This window comes from Bufo bufo, chromosome 2 (assembly GCF_905171765.1).
Source record: "Bufo bufo chromosome 2, aBufBuf1.1, whole genome shotgun sequence".
In the NCBI taxonomy this organism is placed as follows: domain Eukaryota; kingdom Metazoa; phylum Chordata; class Amphibia; order Anura; family Bufonidae; genus Bufo; species Bufo bufo.
In genome coordinates, this window is record NC_053390.1 from 400,239,277 (window position 1) to 400,264,290 (window position 25,014).

A 25,014-nucleotide genomic window follows, 5' to 3' on the forward strand; every position below is an offset into this window, starting at 1 on the left:
CACGTGCCAACAGATACATCATGATGTACTGGCTTGACTCCCTTCACACAGAATGGAAAGTCTTTGGCATTTTGATACCTGACGCCTACTAGGCAAAACTACTGAATCATTCATGTTAATGGTATTGGAATTTCTATCTAGTTGAAATCCAGTTCAATGGAAAAATCTTCTCAAAAAAGGCCGAGGCAATGCTACATACAGGCACATATAAGGAATACCTGGCAAGCAGAGAAGTCTGATCCTCCCGTGTACCCTTTCATTTCAAATATTTTAGGTGATAACTTTGGGAGCTGGAAAGCGAAATCTTGCAGTGATGTTGCTACCCGTGATAAAGAGGTCTGATCTCTCATCTGGAAGGTAGAAACAATTAGTCAGTTCAGTTATACTAAAATTAGCACACATCTCATCAGATCAATACAACATGCGTTTCATATCACTGTAGGAACGTTTAGGGGTCTTTCATGTTTTTGAAGTCACTTGCCAATTGAAAAAATAGAGGTAGAAGCAAACCTTTTAATAACCTTAACGTAGGTTAAACGGCTTTCTAAGAAATAATGAGTGTAATATGGAGACACAGCGGTTACATTGCGAGGTCTACTGGAGGTGGGGATTAAAGGGAGTGTGTCCAGGGGCGTAGCTATAGGGGGTGCAGAGGTAGCAGTCGCTACCGGGCCCAGGAGCCTGAGGGGGCCCAAAGACCCTTGTGCCACATAAGAAGACACCAGTGTTATAGAAAAACACCAAGGGGTTAGGTCAAGAATTTGGCATGGGAGGGTTGGGGGGGAATCCACTGTTTCATTTTTTGCCGCAGGCAGCATGAAGGCTATGTGCTTCCCTAGCCACAAAACACTAGGGACCAGGGCCCATGAGACTTTAGCCCCTGAGTGTGTCAGTATTTTTGAGCATACTAAACTGCTGACAGCACTAGGTGGGGGCTGGGGAGAACAGGACAAACATATCCTTGGTGGAGCTTTTATCATCAGCTGTAGTGAGAATATGAAGTTTTATTCTGCTAGATTCTGCTCTCTCGAGTACACTGGAGGCGGGACTTAGCTGTGAAGCACTCTCTGCATTAAACTGCCTCACAGCTCCTCCCGTTTGCTCTGAGTGACAACTGTAGCATCCAACCAGATGAGCATTTCATAGTGTAGCCTTGCCTCCAGTGTACTTGAGAGACAGCAGAATCTGGCAGAATAAAACTTCATACAGTATTTACACTGCTCTCGATAAGAAAAGTTCCATAAAAGGTATGTTTGACCTGCTCTCCCCTAGCTCCTACCTAGTATTATCAAGTGACAACTGTAGCATCTAACCAGACCACTACTGCTGTCAATCAGAGGAGAGGGAAAGGGCTGTGAGCATTTCACAGTGTAGCCCTGCTTCCAATGCACTTGAGAGACAGCAGAATCTTGCAGAATAAAACTTCATATTTACACTGCTCTCGATAAGAAAAGTTCCATAAAAGGTATGTTTGACCTGCTCTCCCCTAGCTCCTACCTAGTATTATTAAGTGACAACTGTAGCATCTAACCAGACCACTACTGCTGTCAATCAGAGGAGAGGGAAAGGGCTGTGAGCATTTCACAGTGTAGCCCTGCTTCCAATGCACTTGAGAGACAGCAGAATCTTGCAGAATAAAACTTCATATTTACACTGCTCTCGATAAGAAAAGTTCCATAAAAGGTATGTTTGACCTGCTCTCCCCTAGCTCCTACCTAGTATTATTAAGTGACAACTGTAGCATCTAACCAGACCACTACTGCTGTCAATCAGAGGAGAGGGAAAGGGCTGTGAGCATTTCACAGTGTAGCCCTGCTTCCAATGCACTTGAGAGACAGCAGAATCTGGCAGAATAAAACTTCATATTTACACTGCTCTCGATAAGAAAAGTTCCATAAAAGGTATGTTTGTCCTGCTCTCCCCAGCCCCTACCTAGTGCTGTCAACAGTTTAGTAGAACTGCTGACAGACTCCCTTTAATATAACTGCCTATAAAGTGGTAAACAGCTATGGTCTTACAAATATTTAAAATATCTGTTAAAGGGAATGAAAAACATGTACTACCTATTCACATAACCAACGCTTCATTCAAACGTCTCCTCACAGTGGTTGTGCAGCGAGAAGGACCAGAGGGCTCGGAACAGGTGAATCATACATTTATCGCTAATCCTTAATGATTTACGGTACGTGGAAGAACCGCTTTACTAACAGAATATAATATTGTACAGATGCACTCTTCAGCACTATACGAGTTACAACTTCCTAATTTATAGTACTAACATAATATGTGAACCTTACATTTCAGACTCAAGCACATGGCCATATGGGTCTGTCCAACCTCCAAATTCCATAGGGCCACACTATAGCCGTAGTGTATGGGGCCTTACTGTTTTACTTTTCGATTTCAGATAAAGTCAAACAAAAAAATTAATTGGGGAGCACTACTGTAGAATCGTTCTCTCATAGAGGCATGGAGTAAATATCTGTATAAGTACATGGAGGTCGGCTACATTGCGAGCCATGCAGTTTCTGTGACATAAAGGGGATTCCGGGTGCAATGCATCCAGTTTCTTGCATGTGGCGTTCCCATCTCTGGATCACCAGACATATGTGAATGTACCGTAAGTTCTTCAAGAGTCAGCAGGTCCGGCTTTTAGTGTACCATCATCTATACTTTACAGGTTCTTACCTTCTGAAACTCTGCTGCAACGGATTTCATATAATTTGTAATGACTTCCTTTTCCCTGTAAAAAGAAAAGCAGTAAAAATTGTGTCTACAAAATCCATATTCATTCAGGTTTAGCATAGTGGCATAGAAAACAAGAAAGATTTGAGCAGCATTATGCAGCAAGTGACTGTTGTACGTATGGATGCATGGTACCACCACCATACAACAGTATACCGTCATATAGTTGACTCATTATTGACTGCACAGAACACTACTGCTACTGAGAAAAGCCATGTGAATTGTAATGTTTTTAATGTGCATTACTAACAGATATATATGTTCTCCCTGTAACATTATGCCCTGTGGATGGAAATTTAGCACAAATGATCTCTGGTTTGTATGTGATATCCTACGGGTTCTCGCTCACCTATCGGCTGTACGCAGGGCACTCTCTGCCCTGGAGATGCTCTCTTCCAGTCGACGCTTGTCCTGCTCCAGCTGGGTCAGCTGTCTGTTCTGCTGATGCAAAGATTGATCTTTTCTCCGCAGCTCCATTTTTGTTTCAGAAAGACCCTGCAAGCAGGAGAGGGAAGAAGACAAAAGTGCTGTCATGGAAGCAGCATGACTGCAATATACGCCATAAGCTACAGAAGAAAGCGGAAGATGGAGTAACACTCGCTGAGATCTTGGCAGGTTTCAGCAAAGTTTCTTGGAAAACAAAATGCAATTTTAGTAATTTTCAGATATCCCTAAAAGTACTTGTTACTTAAAGCGAACCTTTCACCTCATTTTCACTTTTTAAACTAGCCACAGTACCTTATAGATTATATTGAATGTGTTGTTATCCATGTTAGTGCCGCTTTCCTGCGCTTTTTATTCATAAAAAAAACGTCTTATAAAGTTCTGATTTCTGCTCCAACAGTCAGGCAACAAGTCAAGGGGGTAGCCCTTCCCTCTCCTCTGGCCGTACCTCCCCTGCCCTAACGCCGCCTCTATGCTTTGTGATTGACAGCCGGCTCAGTCGCCGGGACGGCGCTTCTGAATCCTGCGCATGCGCCGTCCTCCTCATTCGCCGCGCGATCCCGTCTTTCTGGCGCTCACGATGATCACTGGCTTGCAATCTGCGGCAAGTCTACAGTGATCACGTGGGGCACTTGGAGCCTGAAGATAGTGGAGCGCGCGCACGGGAGGGAGAGCAGACAGGCAGGCATCGCGTACGGCGCATGCGCGATCCTGTTACATGGTCGCGCTTCTGTCCGCCAGAAAGACGGGATCGCGGGGCGAATGAGGAGGACGGCGCATGCGCAGGATTAAGAAGCGCCGTCCCGGCGACTGAGCCGGCTGTCAATCACAAAGCATAGAGGCGGCGTTAGGGCAGGGGAGGTACGGCCAGAGGAGAGGGAAGGGCTACCCCCTTGACTTGTTGCCTGACTGTTGGAGCAGAAATCAGAACTTTATAAGACGGTTTTTTTATGAATAAAAAGCGCAGGAAAGCGGCACTAACATGGATAACAACACACTCAAGATAATCTATAAGGTACTGTGGCTAGTTTATAAAGTGAAAATGAGGTGAAAGGTTCGCTTTAATAATATTATTTAAATGGGTTCAGGAAATCCATGTTCATATTCCCCATGAGGGAGTTCTGTGTTATTAGTGGGGTCCCCTCATCCCCATCTCTTGGCCAGAGTGGACAGCAGTTACAAAGAGCACCTCTCCTTCATTACACAGAGAGGTCACTGATTTGACTATCTAAAGCAGGGGGGTCTCAAACAGGTGGTCCACATGCGGCCCCCGAGGCACTTATCTGCATCCCACGACCCCTTCAGTTTACGTCGTACCACGGAAGCCTATGGCTCCTGTCTCCACCTCATAGGCTGCAGGTGACTAGGCCTGAAACCTATAAGGATGTAGAACAGAGGTCACGGTAACGTAATCACAACCTCCAATGCCAGATCTCAGGTGCAGACCGGAGCACTACAAAGGGGGCATTAATATAGGCCAGAGAACTACAGAGGTGCATTATAATACAAGGGGGCATTAATACAGGGAACATTATTACAGGCTAGAGCACTACAGGGAGGCATTAAAATACAGGGGACACTACATGGGGGGCATTAATATAGGCCATAGCACGACAAGGGGGCATTATTACAGACCAGAGCACTACAAGGGGGCTGTAATACAGGGAACATTATTACAGACCAGAGCACTACAGGGAGGCATTAATATAGGCCAGAGAACTACAGAGGTGCATTATAATACAAGGGGGCATTAATACAGGGAACATTATTACAGGCCAGAGCACTACAGGGAGGCATTAAAATACAGGGGACACTACATGGGGGGCATTAATATAGGCCATAGCACGACAAGGGGGCATTAATACAGGCCAGAGCACTACAGGGAGGCATTAATATACAGGGGACACTCCATGGGGGGCATTAATATAGGCCATAGCACGACAAGGGGGCATTATTACAGACCAGAGCACTACAGGGAGGCATTAATACAGGGAACATTATTACAGGCCAGAGCACTACAGGGAGGCATTAAAGTACAGGGGACACTACATGGGGGGCATTAATATAGGCCATAGCACGACAAGGGGGCATTATTACAGACCAGAGCACTACAAGGGGGCATTAAAATACAGGGGACACTACATGGGGGGCATTAATATAGGCCATAGCACGACAAGGGGGCATTATTACAGACCAGAGCACTACAAGGGGGCATAATACAGGGAACATTATTACAGGCCAGAGCACTACAGGGAGGCATTAAAGTACAGGGGACACTACATGGGGGGCATTAATATAGGCCATAGCACGACAAGGGGGCATTATTACAGACCAGAGCACTACAAGGGGGCATTAAAATACAGGGGACACTACATGGGGGGCATTAATATAGGCCATAGCACGACAAGGGGGCATTATTACAGACCAGAGCACTACAAGGGGGCATTAATACAGGGAACATTATTACAGGCCAGAGCACTACAGGGAGGCATTAAAGTACAGGGGACACTACATGGGGGGCATTAATATAGGCCATAGCACGACAAGGGGGCATTATTACAGACCAGAGCACTACAAGGGGGCATTAAAATACAGGCGACACTACATGGGGGGCATTAATATAGGCCATAGCACGACAAGGGGGCATTATTACAGACCAGAGCACTACAAGGGGGCATTGATACAGACCAGAGCACTACATAGGGCATAATAAAACAGGGGTCACTACAGGGGGGCTATAACTGCAGGAGGGTATGGGAACTACAGGGACACTGCAAGGGACATTAGAACTACAAGTTGCACTAGTGGGGCTACTACAAGAGGCATTGTAACTACTGAGAACACGTAGCTTTATTACTACTGTGGGCTCTATAGCGGTGCGAGGGCCCTGTTACTGCTGGGGGCACTTTGGGGAGCCTTATTTCTACTGGGGGCACTATGGTGGCATTTTTACTGGGGTACTATTGAGCATTATTATTGGGCACAATGTGGAGGGCATTGCTACTCATGGTGGCACTTTTGGGAAGCATTATTGCTATTAGGGGTACTGTATAGGGCATTATTAATACTGAGAGAAGTCTCAGAGCACTATCACTATGGGGGGAGGCTATTTGTATGGCACTATTTTTGCAGTATAGTATTTGGCGACATTAGAGAGCACAGCGGACACAGTATTGGGGGTAGCAGAGGGATGACAATGTGGGGGCACCAGGAGCGGGGAGGATGATAGAAAAGTGAGGAATCCAAGATGTCTGTATGCCAAACTCTGCAGAGACGAGATGCGGCTGAAGGAAGTCTGATCCGAATGGGGGAAATGAGGAAAAGGAATGTCTACAATCAGAAGAGACGTCACTGGATGTAAGAGATATGTAGTGCTGTATTCTATTAACAATAATTTGTATTTTATCGTATTTGAAATAAATGAGGCCCATCGAATTCCATTTTTTTTTTATGTGTGGCCCATATTTCTGGCCAAATTTGAAACTGCTGATCTACTGCTCAATTTTCCCCGTGGTGCTGAACACTTTTCTGGTTTCTTCAAATGTTACAGTTGATTTCTTGAGGTTCTAGCATGGAGACACTTTGTGATCAGCATATTCTCTAAGGCTACATTCAGACGACCGTAAGTGTTTGCAGTTTGCCCAGGGCCGGCCCTATATAGAAAGGCCTATTCTTGGAAAGAAAGACTTGTGCACCAGTATTAATAGATCTCCCTCATGTAGAAAGATTCACTGTTCACTGTAAGTCTGGCTATAAAAGGCAGGAAAGCGCAGGTTATGGTATCATAATAGTGTGAACAGTTTTTGCCCCCCAGAAAGCCTTTTCCTTGATTTTTTGACTCTTCTGTTAAACAAGTCAAGATTCTCTTTCTAGAAGTCTCACCACAAGCCTGTTAAGCAAGTCAAGATTCATTCAAGGGGCATCCATATGATACCACTAAAAAGTAAATGGCCGGCGCTGGCTGATCTGATTGCAGAAATCTGCTTTGTCTGTCTAGCTAAGATGGATGGCTAGACACTGGTGCCTCTGCTCCATATAAGCACTACGGACTATTATCTTTCCTCTATCTCACAGATATTAAAGGTGTTTTCCTAGAACCCTCCCCCCCCAAAAAAAAAAAGTTATTGATTTCAGTGAAACTGCTTAAAACAGAAAAATGCTCACTCACCTTTTGAAAGCCCCTTAGTTCCAGCACAGGCTCCTGTGCCCACATTTTCTGGCCCCTAGTGGATTGGAAGTTATGACGTTGTGATCATGCTGACTGCTGCAGTCACCGTAACCAGGAATGGAATGTTAGAACTTCCTGCCCGCCAGGGACCACACAGGAGTCTCGGTGCTGGGAAGGAAGGTTTTTCTAAAGGTGAGTGGGATTTTTTTCTTGTTTTAAGCAGTTTCCCAGAGTTTACAATTTTTTCTTGGACAATCCCTTTAAAGGAGTATTATAGTTAGATTAAGTTATCCCCTATCATGTGGATAACTATTAAATCAGTGGGGGTCCTACTGCTGGGACCATCATTGATCACGAGAATGGGGGTTGAGTACTCCCTGTGGCCCACCTGAAATGAATGGAGCAGCTGGTCGCATATGCACGTGGCCGCTCCAGTAATTTCTAGGGGAGTTCCACTGTCTCTGAAGTTCCCATAGAAATGAATGGAGCTGCCAAATGCATACCCAACCGGCCACTACGTTCATTTCAGAGAGACTGCAGGGGGTACGGTGCCCCTTTTCTGGAGATCGGTGAGGGTCCCAGCAGTAGGACTAATAGTTATCCCCTATGCTATGGATAGGGGATAATGTAGTCTAACCAGAATACCACTTTAACTTTTGCAGAAAGTCTAAAGAAACTTACAGAACTCCAGTTTGGGAACTGTATTGTGGACTCCCTGAACCCCACTACCATCATGACCACCTTTACTTGCCTGTAACTGTTGCTCCACGTATTTTAACACCATTTTTCCCACCATTCTCAAGCAAAGGGTGACAGTAGTTTAGACCCTGCAATGACAAGGGGTCATAAATCGTAAAGGGAAGTGAACCAGAGCTCTGACGCTGTCCAATTGATGTGGATATCACTAGGGCTCTGACTAACTCCCCGATGAGAACAATACCCCCGCCCCCTTGTCACTGCAGGTTGGGAGCCTAAAATACTGAAAAAACACATCGCCAGAATCCATGGAGAGGCAACAGAAGCCAAGTTAGGCTGGTGCTACACAGTGATTTTGGTCAAGACACCCGTGCAAAAACGAGATTTTGGGAAACTCACCTGTAAAATCTCTTTCTCGCGGGGTTCATTGGGGGACACAGGACCGTGGGAATAGCTTGCTGCTGCCACTAGGAGGCGACACTAGGCTGAAAAAATGAATGGCAGCCATAGAAATGAATGGGGTCTCAGCGCAACTCACAAGCTGCTGTGACCCCAGAATGGCAATGAAATGCTGTATTTTTTTGCAATTCTGCCGTTGTGGCAGTTTGTGAGGCGGGCCGTGACCCCATTCATTTCTATGACTGCAGGCTACAGAATGATGCATGATCACCTAATGGATGTCACGGCCAAGAATCGGCATGTAGCCCCAGCCTAAAGGCAGCCGCGATTGCTGGAGGGCATGAAAGGACCTCATCAAGAGACTCAAGTAAATGTACTATTTAAAGTAACACATGAGACCCACTGAACATATTCCCAAGGCCCGCACCTTAACTGCTTCTGACAAGGTTTGATCTTTCTCTGCCTCCTCCTGGGAGTGTAATTCTATCTTGTGATTGAGCTCCAGTAATTGCTGAGACTGCTCAGTTAGGAGAATCTGGGCTTCTTGTTCACGTAGCAATGCGCCGTTCAGCTCACTGAAGACCATTCTGAATTTCTCATAGGGAACCACTTTCTGAAAAAGCAGAAATAAGACACAGAACCATCTTGATAATGAACAAAATCTATAAAACAGACTTGTAGCACTTGGTAGCTAGTCAATTCGAACTTTAAAGGAAATGTTCACATTTAAAACTCAGCTTTCCAATTTACATAGAGATACAGTGAGTAACTTTGGAAATAGCATCGTTTAGCTTGTATTCATCCTCCAGAGCTGCATCCACAATTCTGCCAGCCAAAACAAACTTGTTCATAAGCACATGCTGTATACACCAGAAACGTTCCCAGCATATAAAGTGAAATGGGCTCAAACACAATGTGAACAGAGTCTTAGACAGCTGTTGGGCAGATACCTGTTTAGCTAAGACCACATTTGGATTGAACGAGTGAACATATTTACTGCAATTATCTGCCGACAGACATGTGTTCCCACCAATGATGTTATATAGCCACTAGGACCTTCACTAGTACCTAGAATGAAGGAGATACTGCCCCCTTCTGGTTTAGTTGTATACAAGACAAAAACGCCAAAGGATAATCTGTTCTTTACCTAGGATGGGGGGCCACTTTGTTTTAGGTCTGATTGTAGCAGGCCCGACTGCGGAGACCTCCACTGATCAGACACTGATGGCATGACCCTTTCCTTTATACTTTGCCCAGTCCAATAGGGAATCTCTAATCCCTTAAGAAATGTAGCATGAACAAACATGAGCATAATAAAACACAAGACAGACTCCATTTCAAAGGAAATATTGTCTAGTAGCAAACACAACTGGGCACATTGATTAAGACGTCATTTTAGACGCCAGTCCTAATAGCCCCTAAACATGGCAGTGGAGCCGCCGAAGTTATGCAGAGGCGCCAGCCTTTATATAACTTCGGCGGATCCTCGGCCACTTCTAAATGTAAGACAGCTAAAACAAGTGTAGAAAATGGTAAATTAGACTGGCCTACCGGCCCATTCCCTTCCACGTCACCCCTCCTTTTTTTAGACAAAGCATGAGCAGGAAGAAGTCACAGATTGCGGCGCAAAGGATCTTTGCGCTGCAATCTGTGCAAGAAATATGCCTTATATGTATAAATCACCCCCATCATGTCTTCCAAGACTACACCCCCAGGAATGACTTGTCCTTACAGATTGCTGGAACGTCGTTTTTTGCGCTTTAGGATTCTCTGTGCTGCCAACATCGCTGCTAATTTCACTGATTTTCTGCTTAATATCAGACAGCTCCCGGCGCAGTGATCGTCTCTCAACTTCTGCTGTATGCAGTCGCTGGGTGAACCCAAGAATCTGTTTTTTTAAGGCAGCTAGGCATTTCTATAAGTGGATGACAGAATGAAAGTGTTCATAAAAGACAGTAGTTATGGAATGTGACCTTAAAGTGTAACTGTCATTCTGTTTTGTATTTTTGCAATGTGTAGGGGCAGTGATACTGAACATTTTTGTAATATACTTTAATTACTGAAATCGTACATTTCTATTAGAAAAAGAGCTCTAAAGTGGCCCATTTTGAGCCTTAGCAACGCTCCTCTGTCTTGTTTACATCACACAGTTAGTGTTGCGCAAGTCTCCACGGTTACGTAAACAGAAGACAGAGGAGTGTTGCTAAGGCTCAAAATGGGCCACTTTAGAGCTATTTTTCTAATAGAAATGTACGATTTCAGTAATTAAAGTATATTACAAAAATGTTCAGTATCACTGCCCCTACACATAACAAAAATAAAAAACAGAATGACAGTTACACCTTAAATATGGATTGCTAACACAAGAAAGAAGACATAACGATAATATTGCTATGGCCTAAAAAGATCAGATGTCCAAAGAGATTAAAAAGACAACTATCCTGTTTTCTGCTGGTTCAGTATTGTCACTGGGGCTCCATTCACATCACGCATACACAAATAACTGACACTAAGTATATCTTTCTCTTTTCAGGTAGCACGATGGGGTGGAGGAATTAAAATAAAAATCCTGGACAACCCGTTTAAGACAAAAATTATTCAACTTCAAAGTCCAAAACTTAGACTAAGGGTCCATTCACATGTCTGCAACTGTTTTGCTGTTCGCAAATTGCGGATCCGCAAAACACAGACGCCTATGGCTGCGGACAAGAATAGGACATGTTGTATTTTTTTTTTTTTGTGGGGTGACGGAACAGAAGTGCGGATGCGGACAGCACACGGTGTGGTGTCCGCATCTTTTGCGGCCCCATTGAAATCGAATGGGTCCGCACCCGTTCTGCAAAATTGCGGAACGGATGCGGACCCATTTTGCGGACGTGTGAATGGACCCTAAGTAAAAAATATCTGACGTGAAATAAATGATGTACTAACATTTACAATGTGGACCAGCAGTGGACCAGACAACATGGAGGACCGACACCGACTGTGACTTGAAGTGGGGACTAGTACACCTGAGCTGTAGGTTACAACTCATTGATCTGGCCCGGCACTTGAATTACTGGATAATGTGATTGTGCCCTATTGTGCCACTCCAGCACCCCGTGTCATATCTGTTCACCATATGTGATTCAGATTGATGACTGGCACTCCGCTGACAGAAGGCTCCCCTGTACTTGTGACTGTATGTAAGTAAATATCTTCTTATTCTTGGGTCGCAGGATTGGACGGCCTCTCTCCTCCTCTCACTATTATCTGTGGGTCCTAACTATCTAGTATCATATATTGAGTTACACCGGTGTATCAAAATCGGTATTTTACACCCGCTTCGCGGAGCTCGCATTATACTATGGTTCTCCGCCATCTTTAATATTGATTTGATTATTTGTCTTTATCCACCCCCTGATGATCCCACACACTGTGGGGGAAACGCGTTGGGGTCTTTCTCACTATAATTAGTGTATGTATCCCACTTTCGGAATAGGGTGTGTTTTTAGATTTCTTGATGCACTTTGTACCTTCTGATCAGCACCAGTACCATTAGGGTTGTATACATAGTTCATCCCTTTGTTGTGTATGTCTGTATGTCCGTTCGGTAGTCCACCACCAGCCCAGTACCCTAGCCGTCGTCATTTTCCGAGGGTTTAGTAGGAGGTGCTAGCCGAGGTTCGAGGACAGGGAGTCCCCACCATTAGGGGCCGTCCCTGGGCTAAGGTGCAGATTAGGGTGTGAGTTTAGGGAGTCCCGTCCCCCCCCCATCAGTGGCTAGCCTTAGATGGTGGTATTCCTACCGGAGTGATTGATGTTTGTCCATCATTTATGTAGTTATCAATAAATATAATTCTCTGTAAGGGTTAATATTTCTGCTGGAATTAGTAACACATACAAAGGTATTAGCACTATTAGTTACTTGCACAATACGTTAATTGGACTATATGTTAATTGGTTAGACATAGGTTTCAATGTCACTAAAGAAAGAATTGTCATACCATGATGGGAGTTGTACTTGTAAAGTCCATAGCTGATGTTTGGAGACTGACTTTGTGAAGTCCACACATCAGTCTGTGGACCAGGCTGCCCGTGTCCACAGAAATGCAGTATCTCTGTGGTTCTACACCTCTAGCTTCAGACGCTACATTCAGCTTGCTCATCAGCTTAGAAAAACAGTTCCTGGTCGTGTCGATGAGCGGTCTCTGTGATCTAGAATCAGGGTCTACAGCGGAGAAATAAATACAGACACCAGGAGCCAATTGAATTCATTTTAAGTGATCGCAAGCAATAAGAAATGTCATCAATAGGAAACAACAGGAACGATAAGTGTCAGCAGCAGATTTCCAGGCACCCTGGCTACACGGCCCCTGATATATGATGAATTAACATCAGAATTATATAGGGAATGAAAAAACGGATTTACCTTTCTCATTTAAAACCCCAAGCAAATCATACATTGAAGTGATGATAGCAGATAGAAGGTCGGTGCTGGTAATCCACTTCCAGGCTTCTTGACAACGCATCAGCTCATTCTGTGGTCCTAGATGTAACCATTGGAATAATTAATCATGGCCTCACATTGTTTTTCACTATAGTCCCAATGAAAAGTCAAAGTAAAATAAAATCGTGGTGGTGTAGTGCATCTATAGACAGCATTCACACTGTGCAAAAATGCAATGAACCAAGTTTGGCTTCTTTAATTAAAGGGGTTGTCCCATGGAAAATATTCTCCGGTTTTCAAACTTTTGTAATTGCATGTAATGTAGCACAGCACTGAGATATTCAATAAAATATATCTGTGAAGCACCACCTGCTGTTTGTTTTTTTTCTTATTTCTTTGTCCTGCTCACTGAGATGGCTGCACATGCTCAGTTTCACGCTTCAACTGTGATAGGTAGAGCTGAGACACGCCCCCTGAGCTGCAGCAGAAAAGACACTCCCCTGAGCTGCCAGCTTGATATCAATCTAGCAGAGCAATGAATCGGGAGATCTCTGGATCCACGTGAGGTACAGGGCTGGTTCTAGGGTTATTATTAAGATGGTTATGTACTATATGATGTCTGATTATCACTTTTTACACTGGTCATGGGATAACCCCTTTAAGAACCCATAATGGTAAAGAAGCTACTTGGTGAATAATTTCAGTAAGGGTGCAGAGCTTCCATGTCTTCCATGCCTATACTTCGCCACAAAACGCGGAGCAAAGACCATTGATGTCAATGGGTCCACACCGTGATGCAGCATGCACACAGCCAGTATCTGGCTTTTCGGATCTGTGGTTTGTGGACCTCAAAACGCTTATTGGAATGTGAATGCCCCCTAAGACACTGGACTGGAGTCCCAGAAAGCCATGAGGAAAGCTTTTAGGCACGTTTGCAGGGACTAGACTATCAGCTGTTTTCTCTGAAAATGGCACAATAAAGTGACAGACACACTGAACAGTGAGGTAGCTTTATTATTAAAAATGCGTTAAAAAAATACTAAGAAGCTGAAAATCCTACAGTTATGAGGGTCTATAGTGTAAAGGTAATTCTACTGCCTCTCATACACAATACTTGGGTTCAATTCCCCTCCATTCTCCCACGTTACTAGATCTCAGACCCTGTGCTCCATTGTTATTCTGCGCCCTTCCCATATTGCAGTTGACACAATATACAATTGGAATGCACCTATGCAGCATCATAGACTAGATTTACAACAATGGCATCCAAAATAAATAGATATGTAATTAATAATTAATATATAAGTATTATATCTCCTTTTGCCATGATAACTATGCCAACAATTCTTGCTACCTCTGGACATTCTCTCCCCCCCCTTCACCATTCAGTTCATGTCCCCTTTTTTACTCACTACATATATATATCTATTTCACATTCCGTTGACAAAGGTCACTGGATGACCGAAAGGTTCGGAAACTAAATGTGGCTCTAAATCATATGGAATTTACTCTGGATATGAATTCATTTATAATTTTTGGGATGATATATTAAATGAGCATTGAACAAACTACTCCAGGAGTGCCGCGGATTACTTCATATTCTGGATTTGGCGATTACCCTCCACGTGCACCCTGACACCTCGACATTTGGTATGCAGATCACATATCTCCTAAGCAATTCCCCATGTAGACCTGTGAAAAAACGCTATTACTAATTTAATGATTATTATTTTTTTTTTTTCATGTCTGATAAATGAAAAGCTTGAAATTACAAGTTACAGTTTTCTGCACAGACCAAAAATCTAAATGATCTTACAGGTCCCTATGGGAAATTGAACCCAAGAGTTTCTATGGGAGGCAACAAAATAATTACTACACTGCAGAAGCATATTGCTGGGAGGAAAGGTTGACTTGTGCTAATAGTTACTACTAAGCAAATAACCAATAGTCATAATACTTAGTAGCTTAGTCCTAGTATTCATGGGGACTGGGGTACAAACCTGCAAGAAAAGACAAATACCAGTAAAATATCACTACACAGGTGCCCTATATACCGTAATATAATGCACTGTACACAGATTGCAGAGGACTGGCTTGGTAAGGAAAGCCAATGGCAGTGCATTGCAATCACATGTAAGAGTCGCCTCCTTCCCTCCATTACGCATAGTCGGGGGCTGTTACTTTAAGACAGAAAAACCTCTGATTTTAGTGACAAGACGATACTGAGGAGGGAGTATGTGTCTGGGGTCATATGATTCAGGGGTTGTGATGTCACCAAACTTCTAGAGTGCAATAAGTGAAAATTGAAGACCGTGAACAGGGGAAAAATGGAGTAAGAACATGCAAGTAAGGGAATTAAAGAAAAAAATATTTAGTCCCTGGACAACCCCTTTAAAGGCACTTGATGGATTTGAGGTCAAGGCACTGTGAAGAAAAGTCAAGGAAACCATTTTGAGTCTGATCTTGTTTTGTGCATGGTGGTATGGCCATGCTGAAATAAAAAACATCTTTACACACTTCAATATGGTACAATATCATATGTATGTAAGTGTCATGTCTATTACTTTTTAGTATACGATAAATAATGTAACGGCCTTACTGAGTGTTTTGCTGCTTTGGCCTCCTACAGGACACACCAAAAGACTAGGTCCTTTATTCATGTCTTCCATCCATGTAAAGAGTGTCCTACTGGATCTTCCAAGTTGCTGAAGTCTATTAGCCGCTAAAACCACTATAACACCGCGTCGAAACACATACTTCATACATCTGGAATATTTTGGCCTTCTCTTGGAATCGCCATTCCTTTTAACTTCACTATCAGACAGTGCTTGTACTAGTTGTCGGATTTCTCTCTGAACATCTACATAAATGTTCATCTGGTCTTGAAGGAAATTTCTTTCTGCAGCTAGAGTACAAGCTCTACTGTACAATGGGTATAATGCGCCAGCCATGAGTGCACACGCTGCAAGAAGCGACTTATGGTCCTTTTCTGTGCTAATAAGAAGATTTCTTATCTGCACATTCTCCAGTGCCAGCTGATCTTTGGTTTTTTCATAGATGGAAATCTTATCTTTAGATTTTTCTGCTATTCTCTGATATTTCTGCAAAACAAAAACATAAAGATGATTATTAGATCATTTTGGAAGATGCATGTGTGGTATTAAAATCTGCAGAACACCAAAATACATTTTAGATATTTGTGGTGCTCAAAATTGAGTAGAAACCCCAAAATATAAAACGGGATAATTAGGGCAGACTTGGGCACAAGTCTGGAAGTTCCGCTAATCACCTCAACTGATTTCAGCATCGCATTCCAGTCTGGGAGTTCCGCTAATCACCTCCACTGATTCCAGCATCGCATTCCAGTCTGGGAGTTCCGCTAATCACCTCCACTGATTCCAGCATCACATTCAAGTCTGGGAGTTCCGCTAATCACCTCAACTGATTCCAGCATCACATTCCAGTCTGGGAGTTCCGCTAATCACCTCCACTGATTCCAGCATCGCATTCAAGTCTGGGAGTTCCGCTAATCACCTCAACTGATTCCAGCATCACATTCCAGTCTGGGAGTTCCGCTAATCACCTCCACTGATTCCAGCATCGCATTCAAGTCTGGGAGTTCCGCTAATCACCTCAACTGATTCCAGCATCGCATTCAAGTCTGGGAGTTCCGCTAATCACCTCCACTGATTCCAGCATCGCATTCAAGTCTGGGAGTTCCGCTAATCACCTCAACTGATTCCAGCATCACATTCCAGTCTGGGAGTTCCGCTAATCACCTCCACTGATTCCAGCATTGCATTCCAGTCTGGGAGTTCCGCTAATCACCTCCACTGATTCCAGCATCGCATTCCAGTCTGGAAGTTCCGCTAATCACCTCCACTGATTCCAGCATCGCATTCCAGTCTGGGAGTTCCGCTAATCACCTCCACTGATTCCAGCATCACATTCCAGTCTGGGAGTTCCGCTAATCACCTCCACTGATTCCAGCATCACATTCCAGTCTGGGAGTTCCGCTAATCACCTCAACTGATTCCAGCATCACATTCCAGAAGAGAGCCACGGCTTCTCCGATGGCCTCTACAATATTTCCTTCTTCGTTTTAAGATATATACACAACTCGATCTTGTATGAAACCTTCACAAACTCATGCGGTACTAACTGAGCAAAGGAACACTGTATGCAAAGTACAGTGCAGTGCATGGAAAGCTGCCAGGAGTCGGCTGCACTCCCCAGAGCTTCGGGAGGTGCAGCAGCTCCCTGATAAAGCTGCTCAGCAGGGGTGCTGGGACTCGGACCCCTGCTAATCTGAAAATGAACCCGAGTATAGGTTATCATTATTTATCACTGGATAACCCCTTTGACCCCTTCCTGCACCATGCCCTAAATATACAGCATGGCAAGAGGCTTCTTTGCGCACCATGCCATTTATGGCATAACAATCGCAGCAGCTCAGTAACTGAGCATCCACCATCAGCAGCAAGTTAAACATAAAGGTGACGCCCTACTGCAACAGCCTGGATTGGTGTTAGTGCCTGATCCCGACCATTTAACCTCTTATATGTCATGGTCCGTTCAAGGGGTTTAAACAATTACAGGGTCCCGATGGTTGAAATGGAAGCTGTATGTCTTGCAAAGGCCTCTGGGTCTGCCAGGTATGGAAGCCTGCCAGGCCCTGCTAGAAGCAGTGTCTGGTAGGCAAAGAGTTATTTTGTGTCCACTGCTGCTATGTCTATAACTGGCTGTGTATGTGTCATCACTCCCTATTATAGTCTACAGGAGATACAGAAACAGCTAGGCAGCAAATAAGGCAATGTGAAAGGTAAAGCATGGTAGATAATGTAATATTTTTTTACCTGTGCCCTGGAGTTAATTTCCCCAAGAAGAACGGAGTAATGTTGCTCTAAATCCTTAGTTTTCTGTTGCCAGGAATTTTGCTGTTCTTTCATCTGCTGAGTGAGTCTATCAAGTGAGTCCTCATGTTTCTTCTGCAGGTCCCTCAACACATCAGCCTTGTTCTTACAAGCATATTCCAGATGAGATACCTGATTAAAGAGAAGGGCATTGGAGCACATGTAGATGGCACAGAAGTCAAAAACGATAATGCGGAAGGATAACCATACAGGACATATTTTCAGGGTCCAGTAAATAAAGGCAACATGGACTCCAATAACTCTACCTTTTCATTGGCTCGCTGAAGGTCTGAGATAAGGGCATCAACGTTCTCCTGCAAGATAATACAGAGTTCTGGCCAAGAGAAATTACCCATCATGCTTTCTGGTTCTTTTAGGAGCACACACCCTGCTACCAGGCGCTGGTATAAACCATGTAGGAAAGTGAATTTCTCCTGAAAAAAATAAAATAAAAAAATGCCTTGACTGTATATTAACATTGAATTTAATTAAATACTAAATGAAATATTATTAACATAAAAGAAATAACTACATATAAAAGATATGAGGTTAGCAGGATGCACTGAAGACTTCCAGTGCTATAAAGGGAATATTCACATGGCAGGAATGTATGTCTGTCACATTCATCTGGATCGGCCATGCAGAAATGTAAGAGCTTGCCAAAGCAAAAAAAACATATAAGCTAAGGATGTTGAAAACAAAACAAATCACAAACAATTAATAGGGTTGTCCCACAAAAAATATTCGACATTTTACAAGCCAGCACCTAAATTTCAATACTTTTGTTATTTCATGCAATCAAAGGTTTAGTATAGCCAGTGAGTATTCAATAAAATCTATCTGTATAGTGCCACCTGCTGTTAGATTTTTTCCTGATTTCTCTCTCCATCTCACTCAGGTGGACACACATGCTCAGTTCCATCCTTCAACTGCCACCAGCCCTATCTTTCTTTAGAAGCTGTGATAGTTACCGGGAGAGAACTGCAGCAAAAAGGACACAACCTCTGATAAAGAGCAATTGGATCAATGAATGGAGAGATCTCTGGATTAATGTGAGGTACAGGGCTGGTTCAAGCTTTATAAGAAAGATTGTCATGTAGTATCCTCAGGATAGGTCATCAATATCAGATCGGAGGAGGTCCAACACCTGAGACCCCTGCTGATCAGCTATTAGAAGAGCTCGGGCACTCCGTGAGTGCCGCGGCCTCTTCCTAGGCCATGTGACCTAACCGTACATCCGTCACATGGCCTAATTGCAGCTCAGCCCCATTGAAGTGAATGAGCCAAGCACAACTGCCATACTATGTAAGGCGCTGTGTTCAGTGAGCTGCCAGGAGCCTTCAGTGCTCACCAGAGCTTCAGTAAGAAAGACTGCTGACTCCCTGGGACAGCTGATCAGTGGGGATGCTGGGACTCTGACCCCTGTCCTCAGGATAGGTCATCGTTATCATTTCCTGGATAACTCCTTTAAGAACATAGCATTTTTTCAACTTCATCAAAAAAAGGACCCAGATAGGTAATGGTATGAGCCAGAGGTCGCAATGACGCCTGCTTTCAGTCTAAGACGTACCAATACACCTTAGACTTTCCCCTGAAATTCATCAGAGCAGAGCGCGCTGTGAATGGCCCGGGAAGCGCAGCGATGCTGCTTGTGCCTGCAATAACCAATAACAAAGCTCCTCAAAGCAAGAAGCTTTGGTATTGGTTGCTTTGGGCAGGCTGCCGACCATTCGCCGCGCCGCTCTGTAGTTGCGGCGAACAATGTAAATATACGCGCACACACGGGGCAGCTCTAGCAGCGGGTGCTGCGCACAATCTACAGCAGCCGGAGCACCATACGCAGGGACTAAAGCAGTGCTCGCCCTCCCTGGATGAGCCCAGTAAGTTAGCTCCTCTTCTCCTGTGGTGGGACGCGCTGTGGGGAGGGAGGCACCAGGCATCATCTCTACAGTGTATGCCGCTGACAATGCACCAAAGGAATGTTCTGAGGATTACCTGATGCCGTAAACTTGTATGGTACCGGACTGTGCCGAGCTGTCTGCAAAGCATGCCCGATAGTTAACCCCTTCAGTGGATCCAATCCCGTCCTACTGTAAAATCTTACATCCGTTCTCATTACAGATTGTGTGGGCAATGTGGGTAGCTACAGCTTGTCAATCCACGCACATGCACCAAGCTCTATTAACTCCTGCTGCTCGTTCAGAAGAATTCAGGACCCACACAAATAAAACTTTCTATTGCATTTCCCCTTTTAATCCTGCATTTGGGTGACATAAAAGTATTGCTCTGTCTCAGTCAAAACCTGGGCCCATTTCCTGCTCAGGAGGAGCCCAGTAAATGAACTCCTCTGCTCCTGTGGTGAGAGGCGCTGTGGGTAGTGGGACACCAGCTGTCATCTCTACAGTGTGTGTATTCATCCGTGGGGTGGTGTATGGGCACAGAGCTGTGGCACTGCTGCCTCCAGCGTGTGTATGCTCTGAAAAGAGGAGGGGACATGCCCCTGGCACTGGTGTTCTGAAGTCACCCTGTACATGTGGTGGGAAGTGGGCTTTGTGAGAGGCAGGCGGTGGCATGAAGGCCTGTGCCCTGCTGTGGCTCCCAGGCCTTTCTGCAGTACTGAGGCTGGAAGTGAAGCTCTGCTTCACTCCTGTGTGACATGTCCTAGGATCCACTGGTTTGGACAAGGACAGGGTCCCAGTGCTAATGGGACCCTGCCTGTAGCTTCCATGGACCTACGTGCAGCTGTATGCCACCTATAACCAGAAGGCTGGTTGCGGCCTACTCATTCTGTCAGGGAAGCCGTCACTTTTATGACTGACCTGTCTGACTTGTGATAAAGTGCAGGGAAGATCCACTGCATTAGACTGTACTTTATCACTTCATTATAATTGGCGGATTGTTATTTAGACAAGTAATGGTTGCCTTGCATAAATACCCACCTCTTAGGCCACGTTCACACCACCGCTATTTATTTCTGCTGTTCTGCTCCGTTAGATGAGGAGAACAACGAAAATAATGGAAGTGCTGGATCGGACACATAACTGAGATGAACAGACTCCATTTACTATTATGGAGTCCATTCAGGTTCTGTTTTTTTTTTACCAGACATAAAAGTACGCATGTAAGGCTTTTTTGTCTGGTCTTTAACAGAATCTGCGACAGAGCCCCGTACAGAGTCTCCAACGTAGATGTGAACAAGCCCTTAACATTATGTAGGCCTATGTATTAGTTGTTTCTATTACTGCAAATTTCATACTCATCCTCACCTATAAATACTCCACAAAAATAGTACGAGGAGTATTTTTACTGTTTTGAAAAAAAAATTGTGCGACCTCTGGTATAAGCTCTATGGCCCATTGCTGATAGTTGTCAGTATGTTCTTTTGGTCTCTTTAAAAGGAGCATTGCGGTTTTGCAATTTTCAGCATCCATTGACAGGAAACAACACGTTATCACTTACTAACGGTGTATTCACACAGCCGTGTCTGTTTTACAGACTGCAAAAAAGGACTGCGTGTGCTTCTGGGTCTGTGCGGCTGCTCCACAAAAAATAGGACATGTCAAATCTTTGGCCACATCTTGCCACACTGTGATGCAGGATGCACGCGGCCAGTGTCCGCGTTTTGCGGCGTCACGGTCTACACGCGGTCAGTGTCATTAACAGATCTCCTCCCCCCCAGAGCCGCTTCCTAGCTAATTTATTCACTGCACTTTCCTCTGTATAATTGAAGAGAAGCGCCGTAATCTCGCACCGGCGCACTGGCAGAGGCCAGGAAGACGGTGCATGCGCACTTCGATGCCTCTGCCAGTGCGCCTGTGCGAGATTACGGCGCTTCTCTTCAATTTCACAGAGGCAAGTGCAGTGAATAAATTAGCTAGGAGGCGGCGCTGGGCGGGGAGATTGCGGGCACAGGCAGCATCGCTTTGCTGCCTGTGCCGTTCGCAGCGCGCCCTGCGCTGATAAAGTCCTGTTACTGCGCGGGCCGCATGACACGGCTTTGCAGGCCGCATTTGGCCCGCAGGCCGTAGGTTGGGCATCACTGCACTAGATGATACCTCTGCAATTCCAGCAAACCTTGTTTGTTTTTTGGGGTGCAAGTGCTGTGTTGCATTGGTTGGTGTATTTATAGGAAATATCCATACGTCATATTTACCGTTCTGCGGTGCATTTAAATTGTTCTACAGTTTCTTTTGGGGTGTATTAGTGTAAAAAAAGGACGTCTTATTTGCCGTTCTGCAGTGCAGTTACATTGTACTACACACTTTTTTAGGGTGTTTTAATAGTCTTAAAAGGACGTCTTATTAGCCGTTTTGCGGTGCAGTTACATTGTACTACAGCTTTTTTGGGGATGTATAAGTGTAAAAAAAAGGAAATCCTATTTGCCGTTCTGCGGTGCAGTTAAATTGTTCTACAGCTTTTTTTCGGGTGTATAAGTGTAAAAAAAGTACATCTTATTTGCTGTTCTGCGTTACAGTTACTTTGTACTACAGCCTTTTTGGGGTGTATAAGTGTAAAAAAAAAAGTACATCTTATTTGCCGTTACATTGTAGATTTACAGTTACATTGTACTATATACTTTTTTGGGGTGTTGTAATAGTAAAAAAAGTACGTCTTATTTGCCGTTATGCGGTACAGTTACTTTGTACTACAGCCTTTTTTGGGGTGTATAAGGGCATTTTCACACTAGCGTTTTTTTTTTCCAGTATTGAGTTCCGTCATAGGGGCTCAATACCGGGAAAAAAACTGATCAGTTTTATCCTAATGCATTCTGAATGGAAAGCAATCTGTTCAGTATGCATAAGGATGCATCAGTTCAGTCCCTCTTATTTTTTTGGCCGGAGAAAATACTGCAGCATACTGCAGTTTTCTCTCCCGCCAAAAATCCTGAACACTTGCCGGAATTCCGGATCCGGCATTAATTTCCATTGAAATTTATTAATGCCGGATCCGGTACTAAGTGTTCTGGAAAACCGGATCTCGTTTCCCGATCTGCGCATGCGCAGATTTTTAAAAACATGAAGAAAAAAAAATACCGGATCCGTTTTTCCCGGATGACAACCGGAAAGACGGATCCAGTATTGCAATGCATTTGTCAGATGGATCCGCATCCGGATCTGTCTCACAAATGCATCCGTTTGGTCCGGATTGCCGGATTTACACCCTAAGTGTAAAAAAAGTACATCTTATTTGCCGTTCTGCGGTGCAGTTACATTGTACTACACACTTTTTTGGGGGTGTTGTAATAGTACAAAAAGTACATCTTATTTGCCGTTTGCGGTGCAGTTACTTTGTACTACAGCCTTTTTTGGGGTGTATTAGTGGAAAAAACAAGCACGTCTTATTTGCCGCTCTGCGGTCAAGTTACATTGTTCTACAGCTTTTTTGGAGTGTATTAATTAGTTGGCATGGCCCGGGAGCAGGCCCTGTGCCATCATCACCTGTCCTCAACCTGCCCTTGTCCTTTTTTGTTCCCTCTGCTAGAGTAGTATTATATGCCGTAGGCTCCGCTCCACTTTTCAGTGAGGACGAGCTACTAGAGGACAGTCAGCAGCTACTGTCCATCCAAGATCTGGAGGAGAGATCCGCCGCTTCCTCCGGTAGGTGGGCAAGTAGTGATGATGAGAGCCGCGTGGGAGCTGATGTTGCGAGCTGTCAGGCTCCTTGCCCTGAGACCATTGAGGGGGACATCAGTGACGTGCAGACAGTAGTGGATGATTATGAAGCCGATCGCACTTGGGAGCCGGGTGAAGAAGGGGCTTTATCATCATCAGGAGAAGAGGGTGGCAGCTTGCGCGTGATGCAGCAGCTGAGCCAGCAAGGTGGTAGCGTGGCCGGGAGTCAGCAGGGTGGCAGCAGTGGGAGGTTGGGAGCCAAACGTGCCAGGGGTAGACCCTCCCGCTTCACAGGAGACTACCTGCCTGGGAAGTAGCGGTGCAGGGGTTCACGGAGGCAGCGGTAGCAGGCAGTCAGTACGGAGTGTTGGGGGGAAAATGCCATACTTGGCGGTGTGGCAATTTTTTGTTAGGCCCCCAGTTGAGGTGAACATGGCCATTTGACGAGTTTGTGGGCAGAAGGTGAAGGCACTGTTGGCACCACCGCCCTGCGTCAACATATGCAGTGTCACCATAAAGTGGCCTGGGAGAACCATGGCTCCGATGTGGTGGTCCACCCTGCCGCAGCAACCGCTGCATCACCCAGTGGCACACACCCAATTTTATGCAGTCAAGGCTCCACCACCTCAGCCGAAGGGAGCTGTCTGTCCTTCCCATCATCTGCTGGTCCTGATGCTCCTGCTCCTCCTCCACGTCAGTCATTCCGTCAGCAATCGATCACCGAAGCGATTGCCAAGAGACAACAGTATGCGTGCACTTCGATCTTAGCCAGTGGCAGCTCATGCATGATGACACTTGCCGTTTGCTTGGGCCCTTTGAGGAGGCCCCTTTATTTGTCAGATCTACGGGATGAACAATGTTATTCCACTGATTCATGTCCTGGAACAGATGCTGCTAAATCTGGCTGGCCAGGGGACAGGAGACGTGGCAACTACATCTCACGTTCACATAAGCCCTGTGGGGGCTGAACTAGAGGAGGAGGAGGAGATTCGAGCACAAGCAATATGTAGAGAAATGGGTGGTTTTTCCTACACAGGTGACAGGAGAGGAGGAAGATGAGGCAGGGGACCAAGACACACCGTGAAATTATGCAGTGGAGATGGAGGCAGGGAGTCCCTCCAAGTCACTTGCGCAAGTGGCCCGATGCATACTCATTTGCTTCCGTAGCGACAGCTGAATTGTCAGCATTCGCCAGAGGGATGACTACTGGCTCTCCACCATGTTAGACCCTCACTACTGGTCCAAAATGGGGGCCTTTTTTTACACCCGCTGAGAGGGAGGACAAACTGAATTACTATCGATACATCCTATGTACTCAGTTGCCCGATGCCTATGTTCGCCATCGCCCATCCTCACGCAGGTCTGCCCGGGGGGCCCTGTGCGCTCACATTCCACTGCCATGGCTGCTGGGGGGGGGGGGGGGGTCAGGAGCAGTACCAGCTCCATCAGCAACTTAAGTCTAGAGTAGCTGATGAGCAGTTTTTTTCACAAGCCTACTGAAGAAACTACTCACCAGCAGCAGCAGCTACTTGGAGTGCACCCTGCTACCTCACATCGAAGATCCCCTGGACTACTGAGCAGCTAAACTCGATTTGTGGCCGCAACTGG

At 45.0% G+C, this 25,014-nt stretch overlaps 1 protein-coding gene across 1 annotated transcript in view; it reads right to left on the reverse strand.

The window, feature by feature from the left end:
• Positions 1-25,014, reverse strand: part of CCDC171 (coiled-coil domain containing 171) — an 84,097-nt gene that overhangs the window by 11,513 nt on the left and 47,570 nt on the right. Inside the window, exons 13-22 of the mRNA XM_040417248.1 lie at positions 18,061-18,228; positions 17,738-17,926; positions 15,481-15,982; positions 12,864-12,980; positions 12,439-12,662; positions 10,185-10,367; positions 8,880-9,065; positions 3,095-3,240; positions 2,689-2,743; positions 219-350 (exon numbers count right to left, since the gene is read on the reverse strand). Of these exons, the coding sequence (XP_040273182.1) occupies positions 219-350; positions 2,689-2,743; positions 3,095-3,240; positions 8,880-9,065; positions 10,185-10,367; positions 12,439-12,662; positions 12,864-12,980; positions 15,481-15,982; positions 17,738-17,926; positions 18,061-18,228 (1,902 nt within the window). The remainder of the gene's footprint in view (positions 1-218; positions 351-2,688; positions 2,744-3,094; positions 3,241-8,879; positions 9,066-10,184; positions 10,368-12,438; positions 12,663-12,863; positions 12,981-15,480; positions 15,983-17,737; positions 17,927-18,060; positions 18,229-25,014) is intronic.